The sequence below is a fragment of the Eretmochelys imbricata genome, chromosome 6 (assembly GCF_965152235.1).
Source record: "Eretmochelys imbricata isolate rEreImb1 chromosome 6, rEreImb1.hap1, whole genome shotgun sequence".
NCBI lineage: Eukaryota > Metazoa > Chordata > Testudines > Cheloniidae > Eretmochelys > Eretmochelys imbricata.
In genome coordinates, this window is record NC_135577.1 from 88340596 (window position 1) to 88367388 (window position 26793).

At 39.3% G+C, this 26793-nt stretch overlaps 1 protein-coding gene across 3 annotated transcripts in view; it reads left to right on the plus strand.

The window, feature by feature from the left end:
* MIPOL1 (mirror-image polydactyly 1) overlaps positions 1-26793 on the plus strand; it is a 286091-nt gene that overhangs the window by 230551 nt on the left and 28747 nt on the right. For all 3 annotated transcript variants that reach the window (XM_077819074.1, XM_077819076.1, XM_077819075.1), the window contains one exon: positions 21046-21276. In XM_077819074.1, the coding sequence (XP_077675200.1) occupies positions 21046-21276 (231 nt within the window). The remainder of the gene's footprint in view (positions 1-21045; positions 21277-26793) is intronic.

Here is a 26793-nt window from a genome sequence, read left to right on the forward strand (position 1 = left end):
CATCCATGTAGCAAAGACTTAATCAAATGAAAGCTGTAGTCCACTTCCTGGTTACCTTTTCTGCAGACTTGATTTTAAAGAATTGTTTCAATTCAGTGCCGATCTTAATTGTTGTATAATGCAATTTTAATTGCTTACTGAATATTATGTATTCTGGAGGTTTACATTTTATACCTTGTATTCTGCTTACTCACCTACTTTTAAATCCTCTGAACAATGTCAGGTCTATAAAATCCACAAGGCAGGGACCTAGCATTTATCTTCTAGTCAACACTAAGGCAAAAGGCAGTCTCAATCTGTAATATTCTGTCTTTCATCAGACTGAACTATTCAAGGGAAAATGTCAGATTTTTTGCTTTTTAGTAAATCTAACTAGAAGGATTTTTTGCCAGTTTTGCTGTTGTAGATTTCTTTCAGGTGGTCATTGAAGTGCTGTCTTGGGTCATTAGTTGACCTGACAAAGGAATTGTTTGCAATTGGATGCTGATGTGGTTGCATGGTTCTATTTCTCCCTTCATACCAACTTCCTGTTATACATCTAATGGAATTCTCTTCCTTTTTTTCTCTGTGATTTTTCATTATTGACTTTGTTCTTAATCAGCTTTTCCATTATAGACTTTTCTTTGGTTTCTGGGGGCTTGTCTACATGGTGCATTAGCCCACACTACAGGAGTGTACATTCTAGTGCCCACTAGCATGTTGCACACTGACTGGCCCATGTGAACCCTGCTGGAGCTTTAGCTTTGGCATGCAACTAAAAAGAAGAAAATCTTCCACTTCTACTTCCTTGATTTGTAAATACAATGCCTCCTTGCTCACAGTCTATGACAGTTATAAGATGTTATTGCTCATCACATGAGTTCTTAGTTATTTGTTCCAAGTGGAAAAATCATTGAAATGATGAGACTTTGCACCACTTTTTGCCACATCTGTCTGTGAGAAAGATAGTTCTTGGGCAGTAAAATAGCACAAAAATGGCTGAAAATTATGGTGATGTTTCTGTCAAAACTGAAAAGATTCCTTTTTTGTGATAGCCCCAAAATATTTCACAAGTCTTAGATTTCACCCACTCCTGCTGTCATGCCACCTAAAAGAACACACCATACCAACAGGCTTACATCACATCATCTCTCATTAAAACTCTCTTAAACATCAGCCTCAAATTTTTTGTAGCCTTAAATAGATGACTAAACTCAGTGCACAATGTTTTCTTTTTCTTTCCACAATTCTTGAGCCTACATTCCAGGTGGGATTGTATGTCTGCACCAAAACCAAGATGGGAATTATGTTTACCATCACCCCCACAACCTACTGTCTTTAAGGCTGCTGCTTTCATGTGGGGGTTATTTCTTGTGCCTAGGAATTTAAATACTGTTGTGTAATGTGTCTGGCTTCTTGGCTGTTTCCAGACTTGCAGCAAGGATCAACTTATGTCCACCCTCAGTAGTGGCCAATAGTGTTTGCCACACATTATACACAGCAAAATCTGAGATGCCAGATTTTTTCTTTATACTTGAGTTAGGAAATAACTCTGACAATTGTGTAAAATTTGTTGGCAAATGTTGATTTCTTAGTGGCAATCATACAACTACAGCAAACTCTCCCTTTTTAATCTGTTCCTTCCATTTGAATTCCATGTTGTTGGGTTTGGGCCAGTATGCCCAAATAAGATTCAATTAACATTAGACTAAACTACAAATACAGTAGTTTATTTGGGATTGTTGTTTGTTTTTTTCTGTGTTTTTTCTTGGAAAACCAAGAGAAAACATACTGTGGAGTGTTTATTCCTAATATTTTGTTCATACTGTTTTGCTTTTGTGTTAGTATTTCAGTGGTTTGCATCAGAAAAGCGATTTTTATTTCATTAGCCTATTCTTTTAAGGTAGAATAGTAAGAAAGAAAAGTGTGGTTTAGGGGATGACCAGTGTGAAGTCACAGTAGGATACCTACTGTTATAAGATAGGAGACAACAATAGTATCTCTTAAGCTTATCTATGTGTAATCACTAGTATCATTAAAACTAATGATGTGGTAGATAATAAAAGTAGTCTTAGCAGATCTCCAGGTTTTATAAGCAGGGGTTCACTGACCCCAGTTTTTCAGTGAACAGTGTGTCAGAGTTGTCATGTCCCTGGGTTTCCTGTGATTTTAGGAATCAGTCTTGAAGTCAGGCAACTACAATTTGGAATGCTTTTATTCTGCCCACAGCCTTTGTAGACAGATAGCTGCTAGCTCTCCAAAATGATTAATATATGTTCCAAGTAAGACTTGATTTGGGTACTCAACCTGTCATTAGTCAATAAAAGTTCATGAGGTGGAAAATCATAACTTTGAAGCCAGTGAGGATGTTGGCTTGCTCTGGACAGTCTCTTTAGATTTGATAGCACAGAATCCAGTGTATTTTAAGGCTTTTTTTAAAGATCTGTTTACAAGGGGGTTCCGAGCACATCTGACCGTAAAACCAAAATTTTCAAACTTGGATGCATAAAGTTAGGCACCTAACTCTGTATTTCGGGACAAAGGCCTGGTCTACATGTAAAATTAAGGTCAAAAATTCATACCCTAAAAGATATAAGTAAGCTGACCAAAGCCGTAGATTGACAGAGGAATTTGTCAGTCAACCTACCTACCACCTTTCGAGGGGTCGGATGTATTACAGTGATGGGAAAACCCTTTCAGTCGCTGTAGCAAGCGTCTGCACTACATTACTACAGCAGTGTAACTGCAGTTGTGCCACTCTAGCACTTGCAGTGTAGAAATACTCTTAGGAAGTAGCTTGTGGCCTGATTTTCAAAGGCGCTGACTTAAGTGGGAACTGCAAGTGCACCTCTGAAAAGCTGGCTGCTCATTTAGGTACCAAACATTAGGCTCCTAGGTATGAACATTTTGATCTCATCTTACTTTTGTTAAAAAAGCCTCATAAATTAGTCGAGTGTAAACACCCAGAACTCCTACTGCGTACTTAACCCCTTGATGCTGGCATGTCATACAAGTAGTAGTCCAGAATTTCTAGCAACCGTCCTCATCAAATGTTTTATAGTGCCCACAAATGTGCTAGATGCTCACTGTATTATCAACATATACAGGTCAGTAATACTTAGCTGATATAACTCATGTTTACATCTTCAGGAGTCAGATTGACCATAGAGCGCAGTACCCACACGGAAGTCAACTGAACTTCTGTTATTGACTTCAGCAGAAGCAGAATTGGAGCCATAATGTCTAGATTATGCAAATAATGTTGAACACCAAATCTACCTGGTGCTCTGCCGTGTCTGAAGGACACTTTGATTGTATTCACCCTTCTCTTGCCTAACTGAGAGTTATATAAGAAACCAGTCGTGGGCTTATTTGAATGCAAACAATCTGTAACCCTCTCATCTCAGAGTGATTGTAGTAGCAGTAAACATCTGTTTAATGTGATATTAAAGAACCCAAGGTTTCTGTTTTGTCTTTGGTAACAGTGCTAGAGAAATTTGTTCTCACAATTTTAACACAGCAGAAGTTTGCAGTGTAACCTTGTTGCAGAAGGCTCGGTATTCCCCACAAGTTTTACAGTGTCTGGATGTGTTTATTCTCCCAATCCCTTCAAATTTTTTAAAGCCCGTTCTGGCCCGCTGCTAATGAATATAAAAATAAAAGGAACAAGCTTAAAATAACATTAAAGTTTTGACATACACCAACCAAAGCAAAAAAAGTCAGAGTGATCCCATTAGCTCAATGCGATCCCATTAGCTGGATTGTTCAGTCTGTCTTCTTTCATCTAAGGGATAGTTCTCACATTCCATTTGTCAGTACTTGATGAGGCAGGCTGCTGAAATTCTTCTCTACACCATAGTTACTTTGAGAATTACATACTCTGCTTCTCTTTTCCTTGATCTCCTTGTTAAGGTTTTTCAGTACCACGTCCCAAATTTAGCAGCCAATCACTTTTACTTCTGTACTTATTGTAGAAATAGGCAACATATTACTCTTATTTTAGCAAATTTACATCTGTGAGACTCTAGATTCTTTCATCCAGAATGATTGTTTAAGAGATCTGACTGATATTTTTCATCTGTGCATTGTGTACACCAGATCTTTTGTATACCATATAAACAATGCTGTCATCTGCTCTACTGTGACAGATGACTCCTGAACCAGGTTACTTTCATCCTGAAAAACATATAGCTCTAGGCACATTGGTTGTTCACTCTCTGCTCTTTGGATTCTGTCTGTGAACTTTTTTCAGAGTAGCAGCCGTGTTAGTCTGTATCCGCAAAAAGAAAAGGAGCACTTGTGGCAACTTAGAGACTGTGTGCCACAAGTACTCCTTTTCTGTCTGGGAACTGTTTTCTTTTCCAAAGTTTTAGATGGTGCTAAAAGCTCAACTTTGTATTTTTCCTGGAGTGTGCTGCTTGGGTCACAGACCACGAAGCTATGATGAAAGCACAGGACACAACCAACATGCCTCCTGATTAGTGCCAGTATACAACCGTCCTTTCCTTCCCCTATGAATGCATACGATCACCTTAGACCATATCCAAAGCCTGTTATAGTCAGGAGGAATCTTTCCACTGACTTCAATGAGCACAGGACACAACCAACATGCCTCCTGATTAGTGCCAGTATACAACCGTCCTTTCCTTCCCCTGTGAATGCATACGATCACCTTAGACCATATCCAAAGCCTGTTATAGTCAGGAGGAATCTTTCCACTGACTTCAATGAGCTTTTCAGCTCTACAACTATTTGACAGTATGTAAGGCTCATAGGACACTGGGACAATTTGAGATAGCAGCCACCTAATTAAGGTCACAATTGAAGCAGGAGGGGAAAAGTCAAGATGATTATCCCAATGTTGTCATTTTAAGATGTGATATTTCATGAATAACTAAGGCTAGGGAAAAATAAAAGGATTCCTAGCTTTCCATTAGTGTATAGTGGTTCAGCCAGTACATCCCTCGGCCTGCGCCGCTTCCAGCAGCTCCCATTGGAGCCTGGAGCAGTGAACCGTGGCCACTGGGAGCCGCGATCGGCCGAACCTGCGGACGCAGCAGATAAACAAACTGGCGCGGCCCGCCAGGGGCTTTCCCTGCACAAGTGGCGGAACAAGTTCGGGAACCGCTGGTGTATAGCATTAATTTTCTGGTGGCTCCCAAGATAAATTACTTTAAACTTTAAATTAGTCATCAGTTCATCAGACCAGGCAAAATATAGGTCATTTACTAGGCATGACCTGGGCCTGGTCCAGAGGCGGCTCTACCAATTTTGCCGCCCCAAGCAGTCGCCGCCGAATTGTAGCCGCCACAATAACGGCGGACCTGCCACCCAAAAGCCGCCGCTCTGGGAAGAGCAGCAGAGCTGCCTCCGAATTGCCGCCGCAGGACACGGACGGCCGCCCCGTTCTAAACGCCACCCCAAGCACCTGCTTGGAAGCTGGTGCCCGGAGCCGGCCCTGGCCTGGTCAGAGACAGATTCTTTGAAATAACATTTTCATTTCTAGAGAGTTTGTATAAAGTGGTATATGTAACTTTAAAAGCACAAAGAGAATCTTTGCTTAGGCTGTGCACTGTAAGCAAAGCTCATTGAGGCTGCGCTCTACTGTGCCATTCCTAAACTTACCACTTACTGAGAGGATGTCACATGACACTCAACTAGTGCACCAGAATCTGAGGTCTCCAGAAGAACCAAGCAGTTCTTCAGGGATTGCATGAACCCAGAGCTGTGTGTTTCCTACATGCCCCAGAGTGATTTGGAGTTCTCAACTAGAGAGACGTTAGGCCTGTTGTTCAGAGTTGCTGAGTACCCTCATCTTCCAGGGACTTACATTGAGCTGTAGGTGCTCAGCACTTCTGAAAATCACGGCCAGGAAATCTCACGTTGGGCATCCAGAATCAGAGACAACTTTTGAAAAGGTTGTTCTTTTTCTCTTTGCATCTCAGTCTTCCTAGCTGTAAAATGGGAATAATGACACATTCACCATTGGAAAGTACTGTGAGAGCTATATAAATTTAAGTATTAGTTATTAGACTCTCTGCTACAATTTAGGTGGGGTAAAAAAGTAGTCTATGGCAGCTGTTGCTTTGCATCCAGTTTTCCAAGACTAGAGAATGCTAATCTGCATTTTTCAGGCAAATGATGCATTGTGAATGACTAATTATTATCTGCGATGCTTAATGACCAACAGTTCCATCTGGTTTCTCTAGATTACTCTCAAGATACAAATTACAATCAAGGTAGGTACAATCAAGGAGGGAGGTGTCAGCTCACCATCATGCATATGGGTGGGGCCTGTAGCATCCATCAGTTGGAGTGAGAATTTATTTCCAGATATGTCTAACATTTCTTCTACATATGGACAAGGGGTGTTTGAAACAGCCTCATTTGAAACACGATGTTGTTCTGAGACAGAGAAAGAACGTCTGCACTCTGAATAGGCGAGCCCTATTATTGTAGAAGTGCAGGTCTGGAAAATGTTCATGGTCTGTCCATGAACATATGTAGCACTTGGTTTATGTCAACAGAGCTGAGTTCTTTTTCTTTGCTAGGTAATGTGGTATTGCATTACTGGGGGGAAACTAGTTGAGAGAAGGAGGGGTTGAACCTGCCAGTGTTGATGGAGGTGGATTTGAAAACCAGTTTAGCGTGGGATGGCTAGACAAGAACAGAAAAACTTGTAAAATGAGTAGGTTACTGCAGAATTATGCTTGCTGGGGCAAAACAGGCAAATTGTTCTTGGGTTTAAAGATCCTAAACTTACAGATTTAAGTCAAGATGTACAGTTTGAAAACAAAAAGCTAACAGTGTCATGGTCTCTCTTTTGGGGATTATTGTGGGGGAGTTTATAAAAATGTAGAACTCTTAAAAAATATTGATTCCACTAATGCCTCAGCAATGGACTTAATTCTAATACTATTGAGATTTATTTATGGACATTTATTTGTGGATTGAGTGCACCCCGTATAATCAAGTACTTATAGAACCAAATATAATTACTGCTGATGAAATAATATTACGCAGTTTAACAAAATTATGTCACCTGTTTATTCACTGTAAAAGTAAACCTTGCTTAAACGTGAATTTACTTAGCTTTCTCCTCTAGGGGCATCGTATGCATTTATGAGTCATACTTTATCTTCATGGCAACCTTTCCTCTGTAACAGCTTTTAGTACAAGTTATTACAATTCTTTTTGCATAAGATAGGTCATATGAAGTTCAGCTGTAGGTGGGGCAGCCATAGTGGGTTGGGGGACAGTCTTAATAGATCCATTTCATTAATTAAGTCATGCATTTTTTTATTAACGAAACCTGTATGTCAGGTTTAGCCAGCTGGGAACTGTTCTCGTGGTTCTTTTTGTCAGAAGGAATATTGTGAAAATAAGGAATTGCTGTACATGTTTTAACTCCTGACTGAACAGAGGAATGACATCAGTTTCACCCACTATCCATGAAACAATAACTTAGGGGCATATTATCAACTTGATTCATGGGCTCTGAGCTGTGCACCTCCCATTAATGTAAGAGGCCTGCATATAGAGTACAAAATATGCCCCTGAGGAATTGTGTCATAGCCATCTCTTCGCTATTAGGAGGTAAATGAGGTTAATGTCAAACTCCAAGCATCTAGACTTTTAGTAATTCTTCTTATTCTTGAAAGAACTTTTTTCATATTGCCCCTCTTTTTGGATTTTTTAAAATGCTTTTAGAAGCATCAGAATTGTTCCCTTTAGTCTGGTATTCTCATTCTAAGTGTGGCCATTCATGAAAGATTAAGAGGAAGGAGTAGAATTTTCCATAATGCATCTAATTGTATTATACACAATATAGGATGGGGCGCTCTCATCCCAGTAGGCAAGGAGAAAGGAGAGATGTTGGAGATTGCAAGCCAAAGGGAGGAAGAGAGTTTTTAGCAGAGATGGGGAGTCGTGCTCAACCCCTCTCCCCATTCCCTGTCCCATTCCTCCTGCTTCCCCTTATTTTAACCCCTGGATCTACAAGACTGAAAGGATTGTAATTTTATCCACGCTTGTCTGACTTCAGATGCTATGTGCCTCAGGAATATTTTGCAACAGTGAATTCCACAGGCTAAAGCTGGTTCCTAAGATTTTTGATAGAGATGCGAGGATCCATGTTCTCCCTTTTAAAAAGGGAAAACTCTAACTCTGTCTAACCAAATGAGCCTGATAAGAAGCCCATCTTCCTACTTCCATTTTAGCTATAATGGTAAAACAAGTGGCCTGTGATATGGTTTCAGTTCTACTTCTTGAGCGGTTTTATAATTCCAATAAGAAAAAAGCAAAATCCTGATTCAAAAAGTATATTCTAGGTCATGTTAATACTTAGCTTGTTCCGTTGTCCTCTCCCAAAAGATCTGCAGTGCACATTGCATTGGCTAGATTTCAGGTGGATCCTATTCAGCTTCCTTGTCATGGTCTCAGAAATAATTAGCCATTTGGTTTAATGCAATGAACACACTTCCTTATATTTATATTTTACCTACAAGTTACAGAGAAACGACCTGCAGTTTTTCATAAGAATTCTTGCCTCATTAAGTACATATAATATGTCTTCCTGTTAACTCAGACTTGCTTATAGTACATGACAGCATAGGTTTTTCCCCACATCATTTAAACAGCTCAGCATTCAGACTCAGCAGGAAAAAAGGAAGAGAAGAGCAACTGTCTTATAAGCTCCAGGATACAAGATCTGTTTTCAGCCCCCTTCCAGCATTTACTTCCTGGAGCCTTCTACTGCTGCTTCTCTGATTTTCTTTAGCAATGGCAGACTGAGTTCATATCCTATAAGCTACCTGTGAGTCACTAAGGCCGTGATCCTAGAGTGAATATGTGTACTCAAGTCTTCTCATTATTAGTAATAAATTGTATTACAGTGGTTCCTAAAGGCCCCAGCCACAGTCAGGGCCCCCATGTGCTAGGTGCTGTACATATACACAGTAAGAGACAGTCCTTGCCTCAGAGAGCTTATAATCTAAGTAAACCAGACAGCCAAAGTGTGGGAGAAAGGAAGTGTTATTCCCCATTTGAAGAAAGGAAACTCAGCCACAAAGAGGCTGTGGCTTGCCCAAGGTCACATAGAAGGCATGTGGCAGAAGCAGGAATTAAACCCAGATCTCTGAATCCTAGTCCAGTGCCTCAACCACAAGATCATTCTCCCACTCCAAGTCTTCGAATAATGCCTTAGCGTTCAGGGGGATGGCCCAGACAAGTCTGCCAATTGTCTCAGTAATGGTTGGTACGTTGGTGAACAGACTTTCAACAAATTAGATTTCCCAGGCATTCCCCCTCCCTTTCGTCATTTTGAGCTGGCATTTCAGCTGTCTTTTGTTTCATAGATCTATATGTCCACTTAACAAAGTGGCTTCTATGAGCAAGGGTTTGGCAGGAGCAAGCCCTAGGTAAAATATAAGGATTAAAGTGCAGTTGACCTTCATTGCATGCCTTTGAGCAGGTGATTTTTGTAAGGGCTCGTCTACACTACCACTTAAGTTCATGTAACTTATGTTGCTCAAGGGTGTGAAAAAGCCACCCCCTGAGCGACATAAGTTACGTTGACTTAAAGCAGTGTCTACACTGTGCTATGTCAGTGGGAGACGCTCTCCTGCCGACATAACTTCCGCCTCTCGTTGAGATGGATAATTACATTGATGGGAGAGTGCACTCCCATCAACATCGTGCATCTTCATCAGACGCACTACATTGGCGCAGCTGCATCAATGCCCCTGCGCCGCTGTAGCATGGTAGTGAAGAGAACCCCTCAGACACAGTCCACACAACCTGGTTAGCATCAGAGCTTGCTCCATCCCTGGGACTTGACTTTATTGATAGAGCTGGGTGAAAAATGGCAGGAGGAAATTGTGAAAAATACCAAAATTTCAAAGTTATTTTTGTTTTCCAGGATTCAGAACCAACCCTTATTGTTGGAGTGTTTTTTACTGAAAACATCAAAATTGTTATCAAAGGGGCTTCTGTAAATGAAGAATTCCTATAATATCTTCAATAACACTTCTGATGAAATGTCATGAATGTTTTTTTTTAAACTGACAATTTTTAGTGAAAAATTTCATTGTCAGATAGGGCATTTTTAAATTTAAATACTTAATTTCAAAAAGTTTTGACCACTTGTATTTATTAACAAATGAATAATAAGATAGCGTAGTTCAGTGAAAGTCTTTCACCCAGGCTTGGCTACCACTGGAGTCCCTGTTTCCGAGCTGCTCAACCCACCCACTGGGTCATCTCTGCTCAAACTCAGTATCTATTTGGGCAGCCTAGCTTTGAAGTACGTTTCCATCTTTTTTATTCTTTCCATCTGGAGAGACTCCTGCCTTCCCCTTTCCAGGCTTGATGTTGATGGAAGGCAGGGCTGGTTTTCAATCCAATCCATTAATTTCTTTCTGCTTTGGTTCAGGGTCAGATTTAGCAACCTCACTGCAATGCCCAAACCATGAGACCCATAATTTCACCAGTGACAAATATTTTCTTATGCTTGATTTGTATAACAGTAATAATGTGTTAAGTGCAAAGCATTTAATGACAATGATTTCCTTTCTTCAACTGCTCATTCTTTCCCATATAATGCCCTGCACTTTGTTATTGTTTGATTGATTTATATTTTTTATTATTTTATTAATATTGTTTTCTTCTTAGATTATTATTGATTTGGAAACTCCTGGGTGGCTGATTTACCTGTGTATATTGGAATCATTCCAAAATATAATGAATCAATATTTTTATCTGTTGAATAGCTAGCTTCTAGAGCAGTGAAGAGGTCCTTTACAAATATAAATATAAGGGCTTATACTTCTTTAGTGTTCTAGTGTTTTAAATTTCAGAGGCGGAAGCACTTTCAATTTTATGTTCCCCAGACTGTTGATGAATCAATGTCTTCAAAACACACAGGTTTACCTGATGGTCAGATCCTCTAATGGCAAATGTCTAAGTCCTGGATCCTGCAACAGATATCACATTGGTGTACCTGTGCAAACCCCTTTGAAATCAATTGAGTACTGGGCAACGTGTACCAGCCAGCCCACATACTATTTTTTGATGTATCAGGGCTTAAATGCTTGAAAAGTCCATACATGCTGCTTGTATAGAGAAAAACATGACAAATGGGAGACGTCCAAATGAGATTCGGTGGCTAAGGATGTTTCCAGTTGATGGGGGAACATATCCACTGTCTGTATGGGATGGTCATGGGAAATAAAAATATGCAGGAACTAAGGCAACTGTTGAAAACTGGATTTTTTTTGTCCCCTATATTGGCTAAGGGATGAAAATCCAGGCCCGTTCTGATTCTAGAGGGTCGTGGAGATTCTATAACAAGAGAAACCTTGTCAGAGAACCTCAAGCGTGCACTCGTATAACAGGTTTTGAACAAGTCTGATGCAGTATTTACTACTGAAGTATAAAGGGTTGGGTTGGTTCCTGTGTATTTGGAGCTGGCATTTTACCAAGGAAGTAAACTTTTTGATTTTTCATTGTTATTTTGTGACAGCAGAGCTATTTTCATTATTTCACCACACAGAGTGAAACTCAGTATTCTCTCTCCAAAGCACTGATTTGAATGCATTAATGTAAGTGCTTTTGCATCAGGACTGTATGGTAACAGAACAAATTATTTATGCAGAGAGAAACAAGATAAAGTTTCTTTTAAGAGTTCTTTAACATATCTGTTTGATAAGACTCAAAACACCTTTACTGCCATTAAATATTTACCAAGACTTGGCTTTTGGAAGAGGGGCAGTTCAGTGCAGTGTGTTTGGCTCCATGCGATGCTATTGATTAGCTATCAGAAGGACATAGTTAATGAGTAACTTGAGGTATTACAGAACACTCCACATGCTTGTCAATTCTTTTCTCTGAAGATGACCTAAAATAAAGTCAGTTACAACTGGCATTCACCCTGCCACAGATTGCACAAGCGCACCTACGGTATGAACAAAAGGTTCAGGAGAATCAGTTGATCAGTGCTTAAGCAATCCTTTCTAGTGGTTGTTGTCATCGCTGTTGGACTTTAGAACTGAACATGTTTACATTTAATTAGAGAGGACATATGGTTTACATTGCACAGTAGCTACCAATATAGAATCAGAATTGATTTCCGCTGTCTCTCCCAAATGACTATTTCCTTCAAATTAATTAAAAAAGGCACATAACAATGACTCATATAAATTTTAAAGCAAGGTAAACAGTATTCCCTGGAGACAAAAATAAAAGTAAATAGCACAGGATGGTCATTAAGTTGAACTTGTTTTTAGGCTATTCTGCTTGTGTTATTATACGTTCCAGTGTTATCAGACTGCTGATATATCATAAGTATCGCTTTTAACTGAGTGAACACTTTACTGGGTACTTCAGTTTTCAGAGGCAATATTCTTATTCCTTTCATCTTTATTATTCTTTTAGTTTATCAAATAGAGCAAAGTGATATGCTATTATAGGCAGACAACTCTTTTCCAGGGAGGGCTTTTCCTATTTAAAAAAAAAAATCTTTAAAACTATTCATGAAGCGAGGGTTGGTTTTGTTTGTGCCCTTTATTTTTTTTATATGCAACTCCTAACAAAAAGCAAATCTTATTTTCCATGTATATATTTTCCATTTGGTTTTCTTAGGTATGTGTGCTGATGTAAAGTCAAGCAACCATGACAGCACAGATTTTTAAGGCCTCCGACTGCATATGTCACGGTGCTGGACCATGACCCAGCAGGGGAATCAAGGTCCAAACATGCAATTTGCTGAGCACTCTCAACATCCCGTGAAGTCAGTAAGAATTGAGGCTTTGCACCCCCAGAACACATTCAACACCTTGTAGGATGCAGCTCTGGGGCTTGAGCCTCACATGATCTAGAAACAGTTTGATCCGGCTCATAATAAGGATAAATAAAGGAGGGTAATATCTACTACTTTTTATTTCCTACCAAGTTTAATTTGCGTTAAAATAGCTGTAATATTTTAATATATAACCAGGGTTTTAAAAAAAATTGTGCTCAGTTTTTAGCAAAAATATGCACTGCTTTTGAAACTAGTGTAGTTAGAACCACACACTTAGTATAAAAAATTAACCTTTTTAAACCCCTGTGGTAGAGCCTCAGACCCCTTCCAGAGACTTTGTGCTGCTGTAAACCCTTGACATAGGCAAATTCTCAGTTGACATAAAGCCAGTGTAGCTGGCTTTACTCCACCCATTCACAAAGACTTCCCTATGTAGGGGGAAGTGCCACAATACGTTGGCCTCTAACAGTTCTAGTTAATGTAGTGGCCTCCACAAGCCAGCAGAAGTTAACTTGCACTTCCATTTGACCCCGGTGAGCCTAAGCTCTGGTCTGGTGCAGCTGTTAATTTAGCCCTTTATGTGTAAAATAATCAGGTTTGTCTGATAGATTTTATACATGAAAACATCTTAAACATCTTTTTTCTTTATATATTGAGGTCACTCTTAACTACCTTTGATTAATAGATAAGGTTACCTCAGTATTTGTTGTATTACCTAAACAATTAGATGATTGCAAATATTAAGTTAAAGTCATTTAGTTACCAAAAGCAATTGGTAAGTATTTAAGGCAGACTAGACTACATGAATTGACAATAAATAGTAGATAAAAGATAGGAAAAATCTTTTCTATAACTTTTAATGGTGGGATAAAACAAAGACGGCACGATTCAAAATGCAGCCATTCTGCAAATTTAAGTTCAGTTTTACCTAGTCAGAAGGGGTATCTCAAAGATGCAGCAGCGGAGTCACATGGCTATGATGTAGCCTTGGTGGCACATAGGAATGAACTTCCATCTTGAACAGTCTCTTGCAAGTCTTTTTCCTGTGGCAAAAGTCAGTAAGGAAGGAATTAGGCTTCTTAAATCCCTCAAAATTGCATCTTCCAACCTCATTCATGGTTGGCCTCCTGCTCTTTGTTCCTTCAGCCTCAACTCTATAAATTTGCTATAGAAGTGTGCCTTCCTCTGTAGGTTGGGCATGAGTCCACCATTGCAATTGTCTTGTTCTCAGTTGGTGCAAGACTGCAACGTGCCGGGATTGTCTGAGTTTTAAGGATGCACAGATTTGTGAATGCCTATACCAAACCCTGTATGCAGCTACCCTACTGTTGTTGTAGCTGAGTTGGTCCCAGGATATTAGAGAAACAAGGTGGGTGAGGTAATATCTTTTATTGGACCCATTTCTGTTGGTGAAGAGCTTTGTGTAAGCTCAAAAGCTTGTCTCTTATCACCAACAGAAGTTGGTCCAATAAACAACATTAACTCACCCACCTTGTCTCTGTACAAAACCCTGTATACTTTGTTTCTTATGAACATTATGAACAGCCAGTTCTATATCAAAGCTCAACAGAAACATTCAGATTATTCACAGAAATATGTAGGTGTATAGTGTAATAAGTAACAATGGGCACCCACAACAATTGCAGCTGCACTAATTTGAAAATAAAATCCACAAATGTGGAAGCAAAGAAACATTAGAACATATGAATGGGTGTGCATTGCAAATAACAGGTACACATGTTTAGAGGCTCTTTAAAAATATATCACTAATCTGAACACACGCACACAGAGAGAGGAAAATTCAGAATTAAGGCAGCAAATCCAGAATATCCTGTTCTGTTCTATATAGGTGCTTATACTGCACTCATTGCCATAGTATCCGAGCATCTCCAAGTAGTGCATTAACCAATGTGACCAACATCTGTCACGTGTTTGTTCTCTCGTCCTGTTCCCAGGGTTAGAAGTGTGTTCAGTCAAGCATTTTGTTTTGGATTTTTTTATATAATATATAGCAACAGATGAATGTGTATATATTATTGGAGAAGGCAAGGTCAAAGAAATGTGCCTAGCACTTAGAAGTCTAGGAGTACTTTGGGGTCTGCTATTGTGTGGTTTCCTCCACAAATTACATGAGTTAAGGTCACATTAACAGTCTGACCAACACTGGAAAGAACACCTTGGATACACTGGTTCTAGTCAACTGCTTTTCAGTGTGTCAAACTTCTGTTCCTGAGCAAGCTCATAAAGAAGCTAGCCAACGGCCATTTTTAAGCTTATCTAATTGAAGCGAATATCCTAGACCTGGCATAATCTGAATTCAGGCCAGGACATGGAATCAAAACCGCTTTAGTGGTACTGGTGCATGATCTGCTGTCAATGGATAGATGGCAGATAATCAGTCTCGTCCTTCTGAACCTCTCTGCAGCATTCAACACTGTGAACAGAGAGATGGCAAGGGTCCAGAGTAATGCACTAAAAATGATTTGATTCCTTTCTAGAGGGATGCATCCAATGAGTCATGATGAGAAAATGCACCTCCACTATTAGATCCCTCACTCATGGAGTTCCACTAAGAATTCTCTCTCCGGTCCTAATCAACATCCATATGCAGCCACTAGGGGAAATGGTGAAATGAGAGACTCAGGTGCCAGCAATATGGAGATAAGATACAGGTCTATATCTTTTACCACATACAACCACATGATTACCACCAAGATGACTTTGTGCTTGGAAAAGATCAGCTCATGGACAAAGAACAGCTGACTGAAATTGAACCTGACCAAGATGGAGGTGATGCTGATAGGCAGAGGAAACCACCTGAAGAGTTTACAAACCATGTTCAATCTTCGCTTGGAGGTACACAGCCACAACTGGTAAGTTCTGTCCACAGTTTTGGCGTGCTCCTGGATTCCTCACTGACACTAAGTTTTCACACAGAAGTAATTGCTAGTGATGCTTTCTACCACCTCCACTTGGCTAGGATACTCCATCCCATCCTGGAAAACTATCTTTATTCATGCTTGGCTACCGCAATGCAATATATCTATACATGACACCTTCAGCACTTAGGAAATTTGAACTAGTACAGAATGCTGCAGCAGATCTCCTCAGCAACTTCCTGCAAGCTCATCAAACCTGTCCTTTGCTCCCCCTACAGTGGCTTCCTGTAGGACATCGAAGGTTTTGGTCCTTATCATCAAGGCGCTCAATGGCCTGGGTCCAGGGTATTTAAAAGATTGACTAAGGTTCTGGGATGAAGACTGTGGTCAACAACTTCACTCCTATGTCACATGGGAACTTTCTACAATAGAGGCAAAGCTTGTCTGTGCGGAAGACAAAGCTTTCTCAAAGGGGCTAATTGCACACTATGGAATGAACACTACAAGAACAGAGGATTATCTGTGGCAGAAGTCCAAGATACCAGACTGTGGCAGAGGAGTCCATTCTAGTGACTGATTAATGGCTGCTGGACTTTCAATTAAACATACTTACATTTAATAATCGAAATTTGACCAATTTTTAACCCTCTTTTGCAGCAAAAATAGCTCAGATGCATGTGCCTTGTAGGCCTCGTAGGTTCAGGCCTGAAGAAATCTGTCACAAAAAGTTATCAGAGAGACTTACTCCCTTTGGGATACTATTCCATCAGCTCCTCAGATCCTACCTTAGCTAATCACTTGTTATCTCAAGAGTCTCAGGACTCTCTTCACAAAGTTCAAAATGCAAAAATGTTATCAAGACTAAAGAACATACTGAGATCTCAGGTCTCCTGGATGTTGCCAAATAAAGCGATCAATAAGACAAAGGTAATGCATTGATGTAGAATAGGTATAGGGCTAGATAGATGGCCATGAAACAGCAGTGCAAAAACACTCTAAATCTCCCCTTTATGGGCAGGTGAGGATTCCCCAAAATGTTGTCATTTTTGTTTTATTTTATTTTATTTGTATTATGATAACATTAAACAACTGTATGCCAAAGCCAGCAGTGCAGTTCTCATCAGTGGCACAACAGGAGAGAGGTTTCGCACCACTGTTGGAGTCTCGCAAGGCGGCCTTCTTTTGCCCACACTGTTCAACATCTACTTGGAGCTCATAATGACTGATGCCCTAGAAGATTACATATGCACAATCAGCATTGGGGGGCGAACAATCTCAAATCTTCGGTTCACTGATGACATTGATGGCCTGGCAGGCAGCGAAGATGAACTTGCCAACCTTGTGAAACGATTGGATGGAACTTCCGCAAAATATGTCATGGAAATCAGTGCAGAGAAAACCAAGCTGATGACAAACAAACGTGATGGGATCAACTCACATATCACCGTCAGTGAACAAGAGCTGGAGACAGTGAAACAGTTCAAGTATTTGGGGGCAGTCATCACAGATGAAGGATCCAAGGCAGAAAATCAGGCAAGAACTGCGCAAACAGCAGCAGCAGTGGCAAAGCTAAAGCCAATTTGAGAGGAATAAGAACATCTCCCTGGAATCTAAACTGAAACTGCTGCACACATTGGTCATCTCCATTTTTCTGTATGAGTGCGAGACATGGACCCTTATGGCAGAACTTGAACGGAAAATACAGGTAGTAGAGATGAGATGCTTCCGTAAAATCCTGGGTAGCTCCTACTTCAACAACATCACTAATGAAGAGGTCCACAACATCATCACCCAATGCGCTGGGTCATGTGAAGACCTCCTGATGACCGTGAAGAAGTGCAAGCTGAAGTGTTACGGCCATGTAACAAGATCATCTGGCCTATCCAAGATCATCCTCCAAGGGACAGTACGGGGAAAAGAAGAAGAGGTAGACAGAAGAAGACATGGATAGGAAATGGACTTTCCCGTCCATAACAGGACATAAAAGAGTGGACAGGAATGGACTCCATGGAGACTCAAGCACTGACACACAATTATCAGGGGTGGAGACAATTGGTTGATTGCTCATCACTGATGGTGCCCCAACGACCAATAAGGTTATGGGAGTGATTATGATAATTATGATAATATCTAGGGGGCCCAGACATAGATCAGGGGCAGTACTTAAATACTGACTTAAGGTATGTCTACAGTGCAGTTAAAAACCCGCATCTGGTCCGTGCCAGCTAAGGGTGTGTTTAATTGCAGTGTGGACATCGAGGCTTGGGCTGGAGCCTGGGCTCTAGAGGCCTGCAAGGTGGGAGGGTCCCAAGGCTTGGGCTTCGGCCCAAGACCAAACATCTACACCACAGCCCCTTAACGTGAGCCCTGCGAGCCGAGTCACCTGGCACAGGCCAGCCACAGGTGTCTAATTGCAGTGTAGACATACCCTGAGGGGCTTAACTTTAAAGGCTGCCACTTTTGAAAATCTTGGTGGAGGAGTATAAAAATGAGCAACAGCATCCTCAATTTGCAGCTTTTAGCACTACTTCCAAATGTTGTTGTTTACTTTTTCTAGTAGGTCTCAGTAGTTGCCCACTAGAATAAAACATCAGTCAATATATTTTATATGCAGCTACTAATATGATTTTATTTTTTTAATGCCTCTCCTCTGTGGATTTGTCATGTCCCTTCATAAATTATGGATATATTCAAAATGTCGTGATTTAATTGAATAGGTGCTTCACACCATTTTCAAACAACCTCAGGTGCTAGGTGTAATGACGTACCTGTGTTCTAACCTTTAACTTTTCAATTTCTATTAATTCATCCATATTTTACTTATGCATGTATATTATATTTTAATTTGTATGTGATTTCGCTATATAGCTTGACGGGGGGATGTTTTCTGTATAAATGTTTTAACAAAAGGAAAGGGAAATAAATATGCCACTGCATACCAGCACCCTGGATGCAAAGTATGGCTGGCGTGTTTTATTCACCCTGCATTTCAGATAGGAGACTAGGACAATACACTTTAAAGAATGGTTGATATTTTCATAGTCATCATTCTGACATGACTTCAGGTCATATTCATCAATATGGTAACAGCTTTCATCAGTTTCTCGTGTACAGGCAGCAGTTCTGAAGTACCCTAAACTATGATATAAACTGCCTACTCATTATAATGTTTTTATTTCTACCACCTCGTTGTAAATGTGCTCCTTGAATTTCTTCTACTTTTGGTCCCGTTTTGCACACAGGTGAATGATAGAATAATGGAAAATAGAAATGGAGCAGACCTACTGTCTAGTCCATCACCTGGTCAGTGCAGGGATGTTCCCTACTCAGCATTTGAAACGGGAGTACATCAAAGCACACTACAGAACTTTTAGCACATGGTTGCAGGGTTCACATGGCCAGTTAGTGCTCAGCAACCTGGTGCACTGTCGAGTCACGCCCTGGCTTGCTGCACACTACATCGCTAAGTAGACAAGCCCTTAGTTATTAATCAATCTCCTCATCTGGTGTTCTTTTAATCTTTTCTCATAAATCAGTCCCTTCAACCCCATTAGGTAAGTCTACGCAGCAATTAGAAACCCGCAGCTGACCCATGCCAGCCAACTCAGACTCGCTGGGCTGAGGCTGCGGGGCTGTTTCACTGCTGTGTAGTTTTCTGGACTCAGGCTGGAGCCTGGGCTCTAGGACCCTGTGAGCTGGGAGGGTCCCAGAGCTTGGGCTCCAGCCAGAGCCCAGAAGTCTAGACAGCAATGAAACAGCCCCACAATCTGAGCTCAGAGAGACAGTAAGGTTTGCATTGAAAACCCTTTTAGCTGCAGCTCACCTATTGCTTTGGCTTCATATCCAGACAGGTACTCTTCACATTAACCTTTGTTCTCTTCACACCCTACTCCAACTTGTTTCAGAAACAGGATGACAGAAACAGTCCTGCCCCTTCCACTATTTCCAAGAGTTCAAAGAAATCCAGCTGGCACAAGGACAGGGAGAAATACAAGATAGCGTCTTTCCCTCTCCTTTTAGTGTGAAAAGCTCCTATTTTTGTTTTAATGTAATATTAAAAATGGAAATCCCAACCTGTAAGCAATTGAAGAAATAAAGCCTTTGAATCATGCTGGGGGGGAGAAAAGCCCAAGTCAGCTGGCACAGGCCAGCTGCAGGTTTTTCTTTGCTGTGCACATATAGACACTTTTGTTGCTGCTTTTTAAACTCTGTCCGTAGCTTCCTGGTACTGAGTTGCTGAATACTGTATACCAGATCTTGCAATGAAGAATTATTACCACCATGCTCCATGACTTAATGTCTCCATGAATACAGTCCCAAAGTCATATAAAATACAGTGGATGAATGCATAGCCAGGGCTGATAGAGGTTTTTCTGTGTGAAATAGTTGCTAAAGGTGATTTACTTATTATATAAATGAATCCAAAATGGTGGCTGTGGATGGCTTGGCAAGAAATTGTGATTACCATGATGCAAGGAGTTATGGATATGGAATTGGCCCAGTGATTGCCATCTGATAGTGATAAGTAACATATTTCTACCTAATATAGAAAAACTTATTTAAGATCAGTTTATCCTTATTTATACCAGAATCAGGAAGGATTTGAGATTTCTGACACTGAAAAGTTGACTGAGATGGTTTGGAGTTGGGCTAGCCTGTGCAAACTGTATTTCAGAAAAGCACATTAATTTCATTAATTTATTTTAGTCAGTTGTATTTTTACTCCCTTTGGACCATATTCTGATATCCTTACCCATGCTGAGTCATAACTTACTTCACAAGTAATCCCACTGAAGTCAATGGGGCAACTCATGCTGTTCAAAATGAGTTAAGGGCATCAGAATCTATCCCTCTGTTTCATTCTACTCACTTATTTCAATATTTAATGAGAAAACAGCTGACTCTTCCATTGCACACTCAATAATTCATGGTGATTAACTCAATTTCTTGTAAATCACACATTCAACTTTATCATACAACCTATAGAAAAATTATGCTTAAATGTGGCACAGATCTTATTTTTAAAGAGTTAATTTTGGGGTGTATTCTATTTTTTTTTTAAATCTGAGTTTTTCACGGTTTTTTTTCTTTTGGAATTTTTAAATATCTTCTGTACACTTGAAAAGAAGCTTTTAAAATTATATGTTGTTTTTAGTTTATAGGTTCCTTGAAATTAATATAAAGAGATTTTCCAGCTCAGTGTTACATCTCTGCATTTTCAGTCTTCTTGTTTTGTTCTATAATAAAGATCTTGCTCCAGAATTAGTTTATATTGATATACGTGTAATATTTTAAAATACATTAATATAATTTAAGTGTGGTATTCTTGCAGTTCAAACTCAAAGCTTATACTGTGAGTCAATAAAATGTATATTTTTGTTTTCCCAGTTTACACAAATCTCTGTCCCAAGAAGTGAGTCTTAAGGATCAGTTTAACTGTACTCTTAGTACATATGAAGATGCACTGAAAAGCAGCGAGGATATTGTAACCATCACACATCGCCAAAATGAGCAGCTAGCTACCCAACTGCAGCAAGCCCTAACAGAGCGAACAGACATGGAATTAAAGCTTCAGCAAGCTTTAGAAGCTTCACAAGAGGCCAACGAAAAAGTTCAAACGTAAGTCAGTTGTCTTTACATTTGGAAGAATGTCATTTGACAGACAAATGAGACATTATTCCTCCTGATGGTTACAGTGTGGTTGTAGTCACAAAAGTGGCTGTTTAAAAGTGGCTTCTCACAAATTGGCTTCTTGTTGTAGTCAAGAGTCACTTCTGCTGCTTTAGTGACAAAACACTACTACTGCTTACTGCCTTAGCGCTGTGTAACCAACCTGCCTCTGGGAGAATGACTTCACTGCACGTTAAGGGGTAGGGGTTGTTGTTTGGCTTGTTGGAAAACGTGTACGCCCCTTTAAGGGCTAGCGAGCTAGGGAGTGACTTTCTGCGGCAGTTGTAGACCAAGTCAGCATAGGGGCACTGACCCAACAACCCCCATGTGACCAAAAGAGAGGGGGGACTATGTAAGTCCGTGCCAGTGGAGAAAAAGCCCTCTTTTACCTGGACCAGACAGAGCAGCACCCACCCTCCCACCCATGAAATGGTGAAAGACTGGGTTTTGTCGAGATTCTCTATAGGCGCTGTGCTAGTGCTCCTTTCTCGGGGGGCTGGGAATGAATTTTTCCCTCACCACCAGATTGGGAGTTTTTGTCTTCCCCACAGCGGGTTTGGGGGAGAAGCGGCTTATCTGGGGGCAAACATGAAATGGGAGTTAGTCTATGATGTTGCAAATCATTATGTAAATGTGGGACGGGTGTCCAGTGCAGGTATTCCACAGGGAAGGGATATAGTGATCAGATAAAATGGATTGGTAAAGGATTTAAAGGAGGTATTCTTTAAGGGTGCAGAAACTGGGGGGAATGAGCTGAATGGGATTTGCCTGTTCCAGTTGGCCCAGATCCAGCAGCCATTGATCAGCCCCATAGGTTTTTATGTTCTCTAGATTCTAAGCAACTTGTCTTTGAGTTTTGTAAAACCACTCTTCAGTTTGGGACAGATCATTTTGGATAAGTGACTGAGCAAAATTAAATCCTCGCATGCCAGAACTCTGACATCCATGGCTACAAGTGTTAAAGGTTTCTAGATGATGATTATTTCAACAGCATTGTAATGAAATAGTAGGATTCATGATGTGCTTTCCCTTAATGTCATATGGGCACTGCTTTTATACATATACAAGAGGCTTTAAAGTATTTTCTGTTAGGTTGGAATGGTTTTCAGTGTTCTTGGAACACATGGAATCCCTGCTACAGTATTATATTTGCCTTTAGAGCTACATGAGACAACATGGGTGAGGTAATATCTTTTATGGGAACAACTTCTGTTGGTGAGAGAGACAAGCTTTTGAGCTTCCACAGAGCTCTTCACCAACAGATTTTGGTCCCATAAAAGATATTACGTCATCCACATTGTCTCTCTAATATCCTGGGACCAACGTGGCTACAACAACACTGTCTACAACAATTTATAGTTACATGTGAGAATATTTGCAATGTACATATATATCAGTTTTTGTCTGGTTCATACCTGGTACATTTCAGGCCAGGTGTTTGAGTCTGATCCAAATCCTATTGAAATGAATGGGAAGACTCTTGTTGACTTCAGTGGGCATTGGATTGGACCCTGTGTTCAGGTAAATGACAGTGCTCCGTAACTTAAGACTTCTTGTTAAAAGGCTGCTAAACTCTGAACCCTGGAGTTCAGCTTTGTTGAAGTCCATTATAAGTTCCCTTTTAACAATGTACTAGTTAGTACACAGACAATTCTATGCTCCATTTAGCAGGTTTTTAGAGAGGAAACACAGCAAAGCTGACCAAACAAACTTATATAGTGAAAGTGGAATATGAAATATATCTTAGTGACAATCACTGTACAACACTCTGGATGAAAACCTGGCTCCACTGAAGTCAACAGCAAGCCTCCCATTGGCTTCAGTGAAGCCAGGATTTCACCCATGAGATCTTACAGTCATAATGACTAGTCATTTGGATAATGGTTAGTTACAAGCGATAGTTGAATATTGGGTAATAACTAGCTGATAAAACAAAGATATGACTTTGTAGTCAGCTTTAAAATAATGTACATAGAATTATTACAGCCACTACAAGTCAAACTCAACTTGTGAATTTAAATTAAACTATTTGTATATACTCCTAATATTTGCTTTAGTATATGTTTCACAAGTTTCAAGATTATACACTATCCAACCTGTTGTTATAAATGCTCCTCTAACAGACACTTTTGGCCTTGTGAGAAATAAATCACGCAGACAGAAAGAATACAGTATACTGTTAAGAGGAAAGTGTGCGTGTTAATTCTAAATTTCTGACTTTATGGTCTCCAATGTGAAGACTCCAAATTTACTCTTGCTCTCATTGAAATCAAAGGGGATTAAACTGTTGTTCTCTGAAGGTACTGTTATTTCTCAGTGAAGTACACTCACCCACCTCCTCTGAAGAAAGATGTGATCTATTTTGTTCCGTCTTGTTACTTTCTTGATCATATTAATGTTCTGAGATCAAAACATAGGTCTAGTGTTATATATTGTATATACAGACAAAATCCTAAGAGTTGTCTTTTTATTTATTCTACCTGTAAGTTCTTTGCCCATAATTCTCATTGCTGGATCAGGGCAAACGTGCAGACTATACCTCTTCATTGCTTGGCCCAGCTCGCACCTGTATGACACCTGGGGGTTCCAAAATGAACTCCCTACAAGTTTTTTAGGTGGTGATGCCTGAATCAGGGCAACATTTCTCCCTGTTTGTTCCACATCTGCCAACAAGTTTCCTAGTGTGTGTAATATACTCACTTAGCAACCAGAAATTAGTCCATAATTCGTTTCAGGCACCCAATAAGTTTTTTTCCCTGTTGGGTTAATCTTTTATATATATTAAGCATGCATATACTTGGACTATTATTAATTAAAATAATTAAATAAATAAATTAAATAATAAATTACAGTGCTTAATTAAAATAACCTTATGAAAAATAGATATGGTGCATATGCAGGAGTTGCTTTTTAATATCATTTTTGACAAATTAATATAAACTATCTATATTATTTGTTCAGTGTCAATACTGCTCAGTGCTGTACAGAACGTAGAGGACTCATGGTCCATGTCCAAACATCTATTAAATCTTCCTTTGCACTAGCATCATTTTCAAGTTGTCATGCTATTGTTTTTCATTTTAGTTGAAAAAACACTTGCTATTTGTAAACTGGGAATTTATAGGCCAATATTTGTCCCAGATAATATTTTTCAGTCATGTTTTAATCCCCTGAAACCACAGTGGTCAGAACAGAAGTGCAGACACAACTTGAACTATAGTGGTGCCAATGCACTGCCATAACGAAAAGAATTCATTCAATTTAACATGCTTAACTACTTGGGAAATTTTTCAGGTTATTGCTAAAATCAGTCCTCTAGCAAAATTAAACAGTTGGTTGAAGTCTTTTGATGACAATAGCATGCCCTTTTTATCAAGAAACTGTGGAAATGCTCAGTGCATCTTCCCAGCACCCAGTCATCCACCCCCATCCTATAATTCAACCTGCAAACAGATTAAGCAGCTGAGTTTGTGGAAAGTGTGTTTACTCTGAGCTAAGAACCCTTGTGTGACACTATAGAGATTCCACTGACACCTCTGGGAGAACTACACAGACAGTTCCTGCTCATCAGCAGGGAAACCAGGCTGAGAATTCACAATTTCTTTGTAACCTCAACTGCTTCATTCAAATCAGTGTTTGGCAATTAGGCAGGAACTAGTTTGTTAGCTTTACTTTTTTTTTTTTTAAGATGTAGGATGTTCTACATTTCAAAAAGGACTGACAGTTTTAAAACCTATCAGCTGAAAGGCTTTTTGCTATATTAGTATTTATTTTTATCATTATCCTATAGAGATTTTTATTTATATTTAAAATATTAAACTAAATTTCATAGCCCAATTGAGAATTCAAAGTATAGGCTTACCTTTTCTTCTCCATAACATCTTAAAAAACTGCCAAAAGGAAGTGTAATGCTGATTTGTGAGTGAAGTATTTTCTGGTGATGTGCTAGTTATTTTATTTTTTCAGTGTTATTTTATAATTACATTAGTAATGGATTTACAGTTAAAAAGGGAAATAATCATGAGCTTGATTAAGGAAGAATGTAATTCAGAGCATCATGTCATTAATAGAAGTCAAAATCAAGTCTGGCAAGCAAATCTTTCTTTCTTAATGTCATTGATTGACATATACCACACTTTAGATGACCGGTTCTTTGACATTACTGAAGAATGAATAAAAAAATTAAGATTTTAAAATAAATCTTAATTCTTACAATATATGTTATGTCAACAGTTTAGAAAACAGCATAGCTTTCATTTCTCCATCGAAGGTGGCACTATTGGATTTAATTCATTTGTGTATATATTAAGTTACTTACCTGTAATTGTTGCTCTCTAAATGTAGTATCTCACATAAATTAGTGCTCTGTCCTTTGGCATATGGACACAAAGCATCTAAAAAGTTTCTGGATTCCACCCCATGTGAAGCAGCAGTTGTGAGCCAGAAAGGGGATACAGTGGAATTTGTTTATAGCAAACCTGGATATAGCAAAAGTACAGTTTTATACTTAGGTAGAATGAAATTCTTACTTTTTTTTTTCAATGCATTGCAATATATAAATAGCAATATATGCAACAGAGTAAATATTAACTTAATAGATAAGATCTATTATGTAGAGAGCTGGGCAGAAATTTTTGAGCAAATTTGTTTTTTTGCCAAAAAAACAGATTTGGCAACACCGAAACATTTTGTGAATTTGTGTCAATTTCTCCAAATTGTTTCCATTGTGGGGAAAAAAACTTTTTAAGAAATCCTGTTTAATTTTGACATTTTCAAAACAAAAAGGTTTTATTTTTTAATTCAAACATCTTTTCATTTCAAAGCATCCTTTAATTTTCTTTAATTAAAAATGTTAAATTTTCTAAATGAAGTATTTTATTTCTGGGTAGAACTAAAGGTTTCATTTGATCCAAAACAAAGCAAAAAAGTTCAACTTTTTGTTTTGCCAACAATTGGAAAAAAAATTGTTTTGGGTTCAACCCCAAGTGAATTTTTTCCAATTTTTTAGAATAACCAGTAAACCAACAAATTTTTTATTTGCCCTGCTCTGCTTAGGGACTTAAATAATATTTAAACTGTCTGCAACAGTATATGTAATTACCAGACTGTAAAAATAAATATAATTTTCGATAAATAAATTTTTTATTTCATTTTGATCAACAAAGCATTTGGGGCAGTGGCATAAATCCACCTGAAATGGTGACACATAGGCAGAAGGCCCCTAAAAATTTGCTCTGATGGTGGGCCCAGATGTTGCAGCCCCAAAAGGGAAGTGGGGTTGACTTGGAGGAGGTGGGGCCAAGCCAACTGGAAGATGCTGTGAATTAATTTGTGCCTCTGCCAACCTGAATCATATGAAGTCCACACTGGATTTTAAAGTGGTCCGCCCTGGTGGAACTAGTGGGGATTGGCAGTGGCTGTCGAGTTCATTAAAAGCAGGAAGAGGTCCTAATATAGTGCTAAATC